Source organism: Podarcis cretensis (genome assembly GCF_951804945.1).
Source record: "Podarcis cretensis genome assembly, chromosome: 11".
Taxonomy (NCBI): Eukaryota; Metazoa; Chordata; class Lepidosauria; order Squamata; family Lacertidae; genus Podarcis; species Podarcis cretensis.
The window spans coordinates 43,062,796-43,076,160 of NC_137180.1; the positions used below are offsets into that span (position 1 = coordinate 43,062,796).

A 13,365-nucleotide genomic window follows, 5' to 3' on the forward strand; every position below is an offset into this window, starting at 1 on the left:
AATGAGTTTGTGCCATGACCACCTCAGAGTTGTTGTTTTTATGTTGAGCTAATAGATTTACTCTTCACCTGCTTGTAGTGCATGGCTCCTTAATGCCACTTTTATGATGCAGTTATACTTCATCCAGTGCTCTAAAAATGTAATGAATGCCAACAATATTCAGTCCATAGTTTATTGTGATTTTTCTATTTTTCAGAAACAAATCTTCCCAAGATTTATTTTGGGGGAAAGCAAAGTTAAAACTGTGAATAGTGTTCTGAGTGCTTAATTAAACCTGCAATCCTAACACCTTACCTGGGAGTAAGCCCCATTGTGCTTTTTGAACTTGTCCTATACAGGCCCCAGTAAAATAAGTGTAAGTTTCTCAGTGGCAAAAGCAGTCTGTTGTGACCACAATACAGTCTTCTTGTATGGTATCACAAGTGTCAGAATCCCATTTTAATGCTTGACCTGTCTGTCTTCATGTTAGTCTGCAACACAGGCAATTTAGTTCTACAATCCCCTTACTTCAGTACAGTTAAATATAGTTTAAAACACGTTGTTTGAAGTTTAGACTTGCCTTTCCTTGTTTAGCAAGCTTACCTCACCAAAATTTAAAAATATTTTAAAATAAAATTAAAAAATGGATCTTCTGTGGAATTACTCATGAAAAGTTTTATTGAGCATTTTCAAAAGTTTCTCACAGGGTATGGTATGAGACAACATGGAAATATACCTTGCTAAAGCTTAGTAGGTTTAGGTCTGGTCTGTCCTGAATGGGGACTACCTAAGAGTCATGTGTGCCTTGCCTTGGGTTCCATAATGAAAGAAAGGCAAGCTATAAATTGTTTTCCTTCTCTGGTACTCTAAATGCGCAATCCCTCTTGGTGATTTGTTATGCAGAACACAGAGTATTGTCTTGACATTTATTTGGGAGGGGCTCTCAATCAAATCAATGCCACTAACCGTGCAATCTTATACATGTCTACTTAAAAATAAGTCCCAGAGTTCAATGGAGCAAGCTCCCACGTGTGTATGAAATAAGAGTACAGAATTCTAGCCTTAAGTTAGCAATCCTATGCACACTTCCTAGTTCCATTGAAACCAGTGGGATTTAATTTCTGAAGCTTTTCTGGTGTGCAGAGAGGAAACTGGCCCATTGCCAGTTAAAGTTGGGCTTTGGTTCCACCTGGTGGTTGAAGGCAAGATGAACTCTTGGGAAGAGGAAGCTCCCACAATTCAGTTTACTCCTGCCTTTGTGTATTGTTTAATACACCATTCTAATGTTGAAAAGAGGGTTTTGAGATTTTGCTTCATTTGGCCGCACCAAAAGCTGATTTGTGACAGTAAAAAATAGCACCTAACATCTTCCTCAGGCATGTCAACACTAAATTGCCTGAATCTAGTTAACAGGCAATGTAAGGGCTGGCCACGTGACCCGGAAGTGTCTCCGGACAGCGCTGGCCCCTGGCCTCTTAAGTGAGATGGGCGCACAACCCCAGAGTCTGTCAAGACTGGCCCGTACGGGCAGGGGTACCTTTACCTTTACCTTTAAGGTAAAAGGTTATTTACATGCTATATATATGTATCTTTGTGGGGGAGATTTCACATGTGACATGCTTATTTTCTGTATTGAGAAAGCGACACTGCAGAAATTGACCTTAAAGCACTGCTTTCAAAAAATACAAAACCAAAAAAACCTGAACACCTGTTTTTAAACCAGAGTTCTGAAGCAAGCTGAAATAAAAATGTAAACCTTTTTTAAGGTTAAGTATTATCCATTCCTTTGTGAGAGATATAATTGTTATGTAATAAAATTCTACATGCATGTAATTTTGTTCATAAAATTCAAACTAATGTGGCATTAAGTGTGACTTATAATTAAACACTGTGGTTTACTTTATCATGCATGGATTTAAACCAGATTCTGTTCTTAAATACTCAGAATTAAGGCTGAGTTCAGTAGGACTTGCACATGGATGCCTTGCTTGCATTTGGTGTCAGTGGGGTGAAATAACAAAGACCTTCATACAAGCTCTGGGTTCAGATATTCTGGAGCAATGCATTCCCTAACTCTGTATAGCATTTGTACATAGGCTGGTTGCAGGGATAGTACGAATACATTAACAGTTTATGCTGATACATGCATTCCGTCCTATGTAATATGCTACCCATGTCTCTTTCTCACCCAATACTGCCTCCTTATGTTGCTTGTTAGCTAAACTGATGGACCAACAAAATGTATGGAGATATACCATGCTATGTTCTGACTGCTGGATGGAATGTTAGCTGGAGAACTTTGTATTTAAGTCTACAGAAAAGTGGGAAACCTCATTTGATTTCAAAACAGCTGTGAAAATTTGATGCTGAACATCAGTATTGTAGCTTACTGCTCCAGACATCAATCTGGTAAAGGTTCATAAACACCTTTTGATTGTCAACTCACAGTAATACACACAGTGCTTAATTTTTCATCGGGACCTGTCTGTGCTGCAGCTTGATACAATCATTTACAATCATTCACATGACTAATCTCTGTACTCTAGGAGGAAGGTTCTTGTCTGGGGCAGTTAACTAAGATGTACTTCCTACTTCCTGTCTGGCTTGGCTAGATGTGACCTGTTTCAACCAAGACCATACAAATGCAAGAGAAAATCTCAAAGATAAGGCACGGTCTTGAAGTTGCAGCCACTCAACTTCAATAGGTCACACTTTAGTGAAGACAACCTTCCACTAAAAAAAAGGAAAGTTGTGCAAACATCTTTCAGGCATGCCTGGAGCAATTCCCAGAATTTCTTGGACAGTTGTTTCAGGTCAACCAACAGTCACTTCAGCTCCCAACTAAGCACTGACATGTAGTCAGCTGCTAGCATAAACAAGCCCTTGGCCATCCCTTGTATAAGAACATCTGATACCCATTCTCATCTCTCTATAGTTGCATGTTTGTCATCCTCACAGTGTTATACAAACTATTGTTAACGTATCTATTTGTGTAGCCTTCAGTGTCTTTGGAGTACCGTATGTTGTATGTGTATGTTGCTTTTCTAGCTGCATAAGACTATGAAGTCATAATTAAAAGTTGTCTTTTGTTTCTATTTCCCAGCAGTGTTTTGCTTTGTGTTTGTTTTGTTACATTACATTCATTAGTGCAGTGGCTACAAAACTGTAGGTCCATATATACTGCTGTGCTGGAAGAGAAATATTTTGGAAAAGTCTCACCTGTTTGATGCAGCCATCTCTGCGCATTAAAGCAGATTGACATTCAAAGCATTGATCCCTTCTCTGCCACTATATGGGTATCAACATCAATTGGAGAGAACAAGGATGCAGTAGGCTTCACTGAGGTGGTCTATGCTACAGCTGAGTTAGAATCTGTAGCACAGGCATTGTTTACTGATTAAGAAACTCATGAGTGTGAAGGCTACCTCAAATTTTAATCCAGAAAAAGGAACTGCTCCAGTTATTAAAAGTATGGGGGAAACATAGGATGGCATGCAAGGTAGCCAACATGATGCTCTCCTGCTGTTGTGGACTCCTCAACCCAGCCAGCATGGCCAAGAGTTAAGAGATGGAAGTTGTGAATTACAACACTTGAAAGGTTGGCTTTCTCTGCCCTAGAGGCCACTAGGTCAGAGAACTCTTGCCCCTTCACAAGTCCATCTCCTTTGTGCAGGACTACTGTAGATTCCGTCGTATTAGGCAACTGGGTGTATTAGACCCCCCAAATTGGCAGCTGCAATTTGGGGGGGTCGTCTAATATGCCCAGCCACCTAATACACTAGGCAGCTCCGCGCCGGTGCAGAGCTGAGCCTGCCCACTGCTGCTTCTGCGGCGGACGGCAGACTCCTCGCTGGGTGGCTTCCTCCTGGCGCGGAGCCCGCCCACCTTATACCCGGCGTATAAGGCGACCCCTGACTTTTTAACCTCTTCCAGGGTTAAAAAGTCACCTTATATGCCGGAATCTACGGTATTTGTATTCTACCATCTTGTAGGAACTAGGATGGGTTCAGTGGTCAAGTATGCTTCAGAAAACGGGCTGTGCAAGTATAACAACATAGCTTGACTTACCAGAGATACTGAAAAGGTTCCTCAAGACTTGCAGAGAAGCTGTGCCTCTTCCTTGAATCTGAAAGCCTGAGCTACAGTAATCACCTTCCTTTTCTCTGGTGTCCAGAAAAAGACAAAATCTGGAAAGCAATCTGAAGATGAATGGCTAACATATATTGCCCTCCTCCCCTGAAGCTCACACAGGGGGAAGTAACAGGAATAGTTTACAAAAACATTAAATATTCTCTAAGATGGCACACAGGATTTACGTGTCTTTAATGCAACTAGCCATTATGCCCATGTCACAGAAGTACAAAAGTGATGGCCTGGAACCATTTTAATTTATTTGGTAACAAAAAGGAGCATCCATAAAAATTTGTCACATCCACACCATACTCTGAATAGTCATGGCTTCTCTCAAAGAATCTTGGGAACTAAGAGATCTGTGAAGGGCAAACGACAGCTCCCATGTTTCTTTGGGGGAAGCCATGACTGTTGAGGTGGCATAAGAATGTCTTAAATGTATGGTGTGGGTAGAACCTCTAATGTTGCTTTACTGAGCCAATTTCCCACTCTGCCACAAAAAAATCTAGCAATGACTAGTCTATGTCCTAATGCTATACTGTATTATCTTGCTTCACAATAGAGCTGCAAAATCAACAACTGCACAGACACTAGCAATGACAAGAGTTGGAAATAGGCAAACCCTGTGGGAGTTATCAGGCAAAAGTGAGATTAATATGAAAAACTGGCATTTTTCTATTACCATTGGTTGCCTGAACTAGTCACAGTATACTCACATTCTGTTCATGAAATGGAATGTTTCATGATGTCCTTGAAAGATTGAACTCCACTCCTATTCATTTCACTCCAGTCTCATTTGTTACTCAGGGCTGAAACATATGCTCTCCCGTCACTTGCAACTTCATAACAAAGCCATCTAGAATTTAGCAGACTACTATTGAATGCTTTAATTGGCATTTTTTCCCAGCAGCTCAGAGTAGGATGGTACATTAAATGACAAGTCTCACACCAATATTTACAAATTTGATCTTGTTCATGTATCTTGTATCAATGCTTTGTATATGAACAATTTATGCAGCATTTTAATATATACCATGTTTGTTAATAATTATGATGTTTGTCCTCACAGTAAATCTGTAGTGTACATCACTATTGTTTCCATTGACAGATGGAGACTGGGGTCTTAAGCCACTGAAGCACTAGTCAGGCATTCATTAATTGTGTGAGCAGAGACTGTCCATGCCAGTTCCACATCTGACTTTCACACAATTTAAAAGGGGCTTGTAAGCCTCTTAGGCTGAATGCAATGAAAGCCCTCCCCCGGATCAGGAATTCAGACTGCACAGTTTAACAGGCTTAGAATCCCCATTCAGACCTTCCTGCGTTGAGCAGTTGGGGCAGGTACAACCTGTCTAGATGCCAAAAGAAGCACTTCCACCATATTGGAATACCGACAAAGGGCTGCCATGTAGAAAGGGCATGTAGATCTCCTGGCTAGGGCGTAGGTGGATAAAAAGGCTTTTTGGTTTCCCTAGAACCCAGGTAATCACCACAGCTGATTGCATGCCATGTGCTTAACCTCTAAAAGCGGCTGGTGTGGTCAGCTTTGGTAGTTGTGATCACCTGATTTGGAAATGCGATGGAACAAATTCCAAGTCCCTTCCTTTGCTCATCATTTCAGCATCTGTTTGGACAACTAACAGCAATTGTGGGGGATTATAATCTACGAAGTTTATTTGTGATACTGTCTCATTTCACCCACTCAACATCTACTTGCACCTTGCTGCTGTATTAGGAACACCTACCACCAACAGTATGCTAGGCAGTCTGCAAAATACAAAAAATGATACAGAACTTGGCTTGGCGCTCATATTATCTTCATCAGAAGTGTGAGAACCTGTGGTGCTGAAGATGCTGGTGACCTCTGGCCACATTGTTGGGGGGTGTAGAGAGTTAGATTCTAGCAACATACAGAAGGCTAGAAGTTCCAAAATCCTGGTCTACATGCTGTAATTGGTATGCATGGGCCCTGTATTTCCACAAAGGCTGGGGGGGGGGGGGCTAGAAATAGAAAAAGAGCTGCATAATGGATGGAGAAATTGCTATCATACTTCTCATTTTGACTAGATCTTTCGAAGCTTTTTCTCTCTGTTGTCCTTTTTCTTTCTGGAAAGCCTAATATGCTTTCACATTCAGCAATATGCCCTAAAGATATTAAACTGGTGGTTTAGCAACCAATAACGCCAAATAGCTGCAAGTGGACAAGTAAGCTGAATGAAGTTGGATTGCTGTCATGATTCCTCTACCTACAGGAAAGGCTGAAACCACAACTTGGCTAGTTTTCAAATTCTTTGGCTAAAAAGCATTTTTTGCCAAACCTGACAAGTCTTCCCATATGAGAAGAAACATGAGATTCAAACAGCCAATGTGAAACGGGAGTGGAATGCATTGTTTTTTCATTTACCTATATGCAAACCAAGTAACATAAGACTCCACAGTAAGGTGGATTGAAACAATGGAATATTTGTACTATGTACGTTTTGGTATCTATCCAAATAAGGTACCATATCAGTCACTTGAATAGGATTTTTGCCTAAGGAACTTTGTCCTTAATGCTTTTACTTTTCTTTTTACTTGGTTGTATACAACCCATGGTATTTTAAAGTCATACCCAGAGGAGACCCACTGAAACTTAAGCCTTTTGACTTCAATAGATCTATGCTGAGTATGACTTTGTGGGATACAGCCCCATGTTTATTATTGTTTCCTTTGAAGGAAATTCCATTTAACTTTTCAATTACATGCTTTGATTCCCTCCCCCTGCCTATTCAGCTATGCTCCCATGCTTACCAGGTAGGTATGAAATATTAGGATTAAAATCATTAGATGGTTTTTAAAAGGTGCTCTGGTATTCTAGAACACTTTGAGGATTGTGAGCATTTTTAAAAATATGTTTTCGATCCTCTGGTGTCAAAGCTTCCCAGTTGACTTTCTCCCCACATTCTGATGGCCACAGAGGTTTGGGATGCAGAGAGATCGCCACCCCCTCCATCTTTGATCACTCTTTCTTTGGGTAGAGGGTGTGGGGGAGAAATATAGTGCCTCCATATGAATTACACTACTTTGTTTTTGCTAATGAACAGTGGACCATGGAAAGCCATCAAATGCCTGATGCCAGTTGAACATAGGACGGAGAACTTCATGTACTAAATAATGGTCACAGCTAAACGAAGTCTGCAACACTCTCCTTGACTCAGGCAGCAGCAGCAGCAGCAGCATGCTTCTTTCAGTGAATCATAGAACTGTAGAAATGGAAAAGACGAGGGTTATCTAGTCCAACTCCCTGCAATGCCCAACGTGGGACTCAAACCCCTGACCCTGAGATTTAGAGTCTCATGCTCCATTAAATTACTCTGAACAGGGCTTTGAGAACAGTTTAACTGCATCCAGTGCCACATAACACTGTCCTGTTACAAAAACTGGTTGGCCTTTTGTTCCTTCTGCATTTTGGCCTAAGAACTCTCTTGTATGGACCGAGTTTTTCAAATATAGGTTGAACTCAGTTTTCTCCTTCAACTCTGGCTGATCGTGAACTTCATCATCTCCATAATCTCTAGAATCCACTTTTGGAGCTGGAATTGGTGGATTCCTGAAATCATGCCCCAGAGAGGTTGACTGTGCGAGAGGTACTATAGCTTCATGTTCTTCACTGCACAAAATCTCATGGTTGGCCATCAAGAAGTCTGAGGTAACATCAGTCTGGTTCAACCAGGTTTCAAGGGTCAGCGAGTGTAATTCATCATGATCCTTTCCACAAGGATCTACCCTCAAAACACTGAGTGTCTCATTCTCAGAGGGTGAGTTTCTCAACATTGTCTTCTCCTGGGAGGGGAAAAGAGAAAGAAAGAGGATGTAAAGTTAAGTAATTAAGTTCCTCTTCGGTCTTTACCAAAAGAAAAAAATGATTAAGTCTCCAAAATTTGCAGAAACTTTGAAAGTGTAATTTCCTCCAATGAGTCCTTCCCTTTTGGAATCTTGCAAACGAACTACAAGTAAGCCTGCAGATGAGCAACTGTCCATCTGTTACACTCATAATCTCACATTCTTTGAATGATCCTCAAAGTAATATGAGTGCAGCCTGCTTGCTAATAATCAATACCATGGACACAAAAAGGAAAAGTCTCATTAACAAGTCTGTTCTGTCCTCCTTCATTCTAAGGAGAGGATGATGCCAGGTGGCATTTTCCATCCACTTGAGTTCTCAACCTCACTATAATATGCCCTAGTCCAGCCTGACTAACCTTTTTTGGCCCTAGAATCACCTCTCTCAAGGAAAGGCTGGAAGCAAAATTCAATTTTGTTTACATTTTAATGAGAAGCTACCCAGTTCACATTTGTCCTTAGAAATTCACACTTGTCCAAATTTTGCAATGCAGTTTTCTAGTCAAGTAATGTGTACAAAAATGCATAAAAATGCACACATTGTTGAAGATAATATGCAAAAATGCATTATATTGGGGAAATTGTTTACAAAAATGTGTATATTATTCAGAACTGCTTACAGCAAAATATCAGGGGAAATTCACAATGAAATGTTGACTAATCTTAATGAGGTTTTTTATTTTAATTTTAATTGCAATTTTCTCTAAAGAAATGTAGAGAACTGAATCTAAGATTGGAAAAATTTACCCATCCCTTTATGAGGGCCACAGTCCAGCAAGTAAGCATGATCAATGCATGTGCATGAGCCCACCCCACTCCATTTGCTAGGGGGCTGGGGTTGCTGGAAATTCTGCCTTTTACTTTGCACAGAATGGTCTCTCTAAAAGCCTGGAATTAAATAACACTCTTCTGTAGAGAGCGATCTCTAACGATCATGCAGTAACTCCAGATCAGATCGAAAGACTACCTGTGGCTTTGCCAGCTGAATCAGGCTCACAGGTTAGCCACCCTAGCAATAGATCAGTCAGAAAGAGAGAAATGATAACCATACTTTTATGAATGTTTAAAGCACTTCACATACACTGTCCTAGTAATCCTTGCAACCACCCTGTAACTTAAGCATTATCCTCAGTATTGCAGGAAAAGGAACAAAGAGGAGACCCCTGGAAGAAGTAGCCCCCTCTCTTCCCTCTACCACTGGCCACAGCTCTACTTTCCACTCTTCAAGCAAAAAGGACAAGTGTCTGTTGCTTGCCTTTGCAAGTCATGAGCTGGCAACAGCTGCTACTAGGAGCTGCTATTGCCTAATGGAGAGGGCGGGCAAGTAATAGTTTGGTGGAGGGGAAAGGCAGGAGCAAACACAAGCATGAAAGGGAGGCTAGAGCAAAGCAAAGTCTTGTGCATGCCCACAAGGGAAGTCAGGTTGCAGGGCAGTGTAATGATCAGGGACAGCCCTGGCCACCACACACATCTATTAGATATTATTTTTCTTCTATTTTCAAACAAATTATCACACCGGATCAGCAAAAATTATTCATTACCTGAAATCCATTGGGAAAACTTGGTAGTACCGGATGTGGGATTTCAGGCCAGCAAATCTTTTTCAACCTGCCAAAACAAAATTTATCCATCTAATACAGGTATCTATTGACACCTATTAACAAGAAAAACCATTTAAACTAAGTTAAAATCAAGCCCTTTTTCCTCCATCCGTCATAATAAGTTTTTAATTTACCATATTTTTCACCCTATAGGACGCACTTTTTCCCCTCCAAAAATGAAGGGGAAATGTGTGTGCGTCCTATGGGGCGAATGCAGGCTTTAGCTGAAGCCTGGAGAGCAAGAGGCGTAGGTGCGCACCGACCTCTCTCGCTCTCCAGGCTTCAGGAAGCTGTCCGCAAGCCTTGCGCACCCGGGGAGAGTTCCCGCGGGCTCGCAAGGCTTGCGGGCGGCAGCCTGCAGCACGAAGCACGGGGCGCCCTCCGGAGGACACCCCGTGCTTCGCGCAGGTGTCTGCAAGCCTTGCGCACCCGCGGGAGCTCCCGCGGGCTCGCAAAGCTTGCGGGCAGCAGCCTGTTCTGTGGGCTGGGGTCGGGGGAAGCTCAGGCTTCCCCCGCCCCAGCCCCGCGGCTGGGGGGGGAAATAATTTTTTTTTATTCATTCCCCCCCCAAAAAAAAAAACCGAGGTGCGTCCTATGGGCCGGTGCACCCTATAGGATGAAAAATACGGTATGTAACTTGCCATAATTCAGTAATAAGATTTCTCAGCTCAGGGAGTGGCTCTGCCTTTCCTTTGTAGTGGTTTGTTTATCAGACACATATTTAACAAGCAATAAACTTTTTAAAAAAACTATGCTTCCATTTACTACAATGCCTCATTTTCACCCATATAAAAAGACTTATGCAAACATTTACTCACGTGCGTCTTTTCAGAGCCCACAATAACCCAACAGTTGTTAAGCATAGCATGAAAAATCCAACAATGACAAACAGAAGAATAATATCTGTCTCACCTAGGAGAGGAAAGAGGAAGGGCAAAATGACTTCAAAATACAAACATCCAAGAATTTTAGGTTATCTCAAAAGTAAGTGCCAATGAGTTCAGTGGGACTTACTCCCGTTTACTGAACTATACTATATTTTAGCACTTAAAAAGGGAAGAAGGGGCTACAGTCTTGTAGAGAGGTCCCCAGTAAGAAAAAGAAAGAAAGAAATTCCATCAAAGGATGTGTGGTGCATCTTATTGTTGCACTTTTGACGTATATAATGAACCACATAGATGGCTGCTGTAGAATGCAACTACATGGGTGTCACACAGCGGGGTGGGGAGAGGCTGTTTGTGTGTAGCAGCTTCCTGTCATGATACTGCATATCCTCCTCAGAGAGCCTTCAGCACAGTTGTGACCTGATTTAGTACTACTAAGCTAGGAGCAACTCAGCAGGGCATGTGTATTTCAAGGAGGTAATAACCTCAGCACTAGAGGAGTGGCCTGTAAGAACATTCTTACATGTATAACGGAAAAAAGTGAGATTACGTACAACCACAAGTTGGAAGTGCACCCTTTCTATGAGTTTATGTCAACTGTACATTCTTTCAATCAACAGAATTAAGGTTTCCTGGATTTCACTTTGTACTGTAACAGTGTTGGAGGAATAGGCTACCCTTTCTGAGGCCCAGTTCAACACACATTAAAAAGCGACACATGAATAGAAAATTATTTGCACTGAGTAACTTACTAAGTTTATGGGTGATGAAATCTAGCTTTGTTCCATTGGTTCCTCCAGCCACGGTGCTTGCCATAACGTGAGCTGTGTACTTGGTGTTAGCTTGCAAGGATTTAAGGTGGTATTCTAGCACATCAGCACTCACTGTTTCTCCTAATAAGACACAAATTTAGGGTTAAATGTTCATCTGGTCTAGTATATATGAAATTCCTTCAAGCCTGAAGGATCTTCAAGAGCTATACAAAAGGAAACAGATTTTTTTTTACTACCAAGAGTTATGAGATGCTGCTGCTCAGCAAAATGGACAGCACGACACATGAGACAAAATGTAAAATGATATTTTATTAGACAGAGAGAGTGGAATCTGCAACAAAATACTGCACTGCATTCATGCCCCCTAAGAGGAGTGATGCAGACAGAAACAGCTTCGTGTTGCAATTCAGGCTTCTTGAGGTTTGTTTCAGGAGTTGAGAAGTAATCACAAACACCCTTTTTCTTCCCCCACTGGAAATATGGGGCTAGAGGGCTGGCAGCCCCAAGCCTGAGCATTTTATAGTCATATAGCACACACAGTAATGGGTGTAGCCAAACTTTCTTCAGCAAAGGTTTTCAAACTATGTCACAGTAAGCCAGAAAAACAAAAAAACAAAAAAAAGAATTCCCCACATGTAATAACAAACTTGTTGACAAAACTAAGTTTGGCACCAAGTTTGAGAAGAGACAAACCAAAGGAAACAAAGAGCCATTTAAAAGACAGGAAAAGAATTAAGTGGTTGGCTCCTGTTCCAAGCACTGACAAAACAACATTAACCCTGCATGATATGTTTGGAAGGTCCAGGGATGAGTGTAAGCCAGCAGGTAGCATTCTGCCTCCACACCAAAGCACATGTGCCCTTTTCCCTGGCAGTTGTACCAAGGCAAATGTGTTGGATTACAAACAGAAAGCTTCCAAATTTTTCAGTTGTTCCATGCCAACATATGGAGACCACGTGAGACTAAAGAACAGCACTACAGTCGAACACTGCTAAGAAGTGGTATTATGACAGCCTTCTAATTTTCTGCCTCTTATGTGTATACGTACCCAATTCTTTTCCACCATCAGCTTTGTAAAATATAGTGTAGTTAATAATATCACCACGTCTTTCTGCTTTTTTAATTTCCTCCCACGTTATGGCAGCTTCACTTTTATCTAAATATTTCACCACAGCAGCAGGACCTCGGATCGGGCCTAAATGATGTAGGAAAATACGGCCAACAAAACTTTAATAAAAGAAATGATGTCATGAATGATGTTCGGTGTTGCAAAATGCATAGCAATGTAGAAAAACAAGTTTCTAAATAACTAATGCAATTTTACATATTTAACAGAACAGTCCTATTGGAGGTAGTCGTAGGAAGGGAGAACCCAAAGCAGAGGAACTACCAGATTCAAAGCTGACTTATTCAGATAGGATTAAGGGAGACTGATATTTGCCACAGAGGCAGTCATTTATACGTACTTCCTTCTTGAAAGTAGGTTCTGGTGGAACTCGGCGCTTTTACTTCACCTTTATGTAACGGATACACTGAAATGTTGTAACATATATAGGGATTGAAGGTTCCTGGGGGGGAGGGGAAACAAGATGCACAGAATGTTACTGCTCTTTCAAGATGTGCAGCAAGACTTTTAATTACACATAACATAATGTAACAGAACAGAACATAAAACAGAAAATAACATTCACTCACACAGCAGCAACAGAAAAGCCACATGCCAGAATCAGGACTTTACAAACCTAGGACCTTTCCTTTATGACATATTTTCCTTGCTATATTGAAAAGCAGTATAGACTAAGAAACCTGCAAGCCCCAATTTTTATGTAGGATAAAACCAATATAAATGCAGCAATAGCTATTTTTAGACTTCTTCTTTCTGAAAAACGACTCCTGGAACAGCTGATAACCAGACTTTTTATGCCAATACGGAAATGGAACTAGACTGTTTTGAGGAGTTTACATTAAAACAAAACACCATCACTAGATGGGATATAAACAATAGAAGTAAATAAATGTGTTTCCAACTTGTGGAGTTTTTCTCCAAGAGATATTATGTATTGCTTGCAGCCAAGCAAGTAAGGCTGCAGAATAGTATAAAGACCTTCATGTGAC

The 13,365-nt window shown here is 41.1% G+C and overlaps 1 protein-coding gene across 9 annotated transcripts in view; it reads right to left on the reverse strand.

Annotated features, from left to right (window-relative positions):
- Positions 1-4,179: 4,179 nt before the first annotated feature.
- The window catches only part of IL31RA (interleukin 31 receptor A), a 45,194-nt gene continuing 36,008 nt past the window's right edge, over positions 4,180-13,365 (reverse strand). For all 9 annotated transcript variants that reach the window (XM_079994798.1, XM_079994793.1, XM_079994790.1 and 6 more), the window contains 6 exons: positions 12,717-12,818; positions 12,299-12,445; positions 11,230-11,370; positions 10,412-10,505; positions 9,534-9,600; positions 4,180-7,932 (listed from right to left, as the gene is read on the reverse strand). In XM_079994798.1, the coding sequence (XP_079850924.1) occupies positions 7,459-7,932; positions 9,534-9,600; positions 10,412-10,505; positions 11,230-11,370; positions 12,299-12,445; positions 12,717-12,818 (1,025 nt within the window). In that variant the 3' untranslated portion in view covers positions 4,180-7,458. The remainder of the gene's footprint in view (positions 7,933-9,533; positions 9,601-10,411; positions 10,506-11,229; positions 11,371-12,298; positions 12,446-12,716; positions 12,819-13,365) is intronic.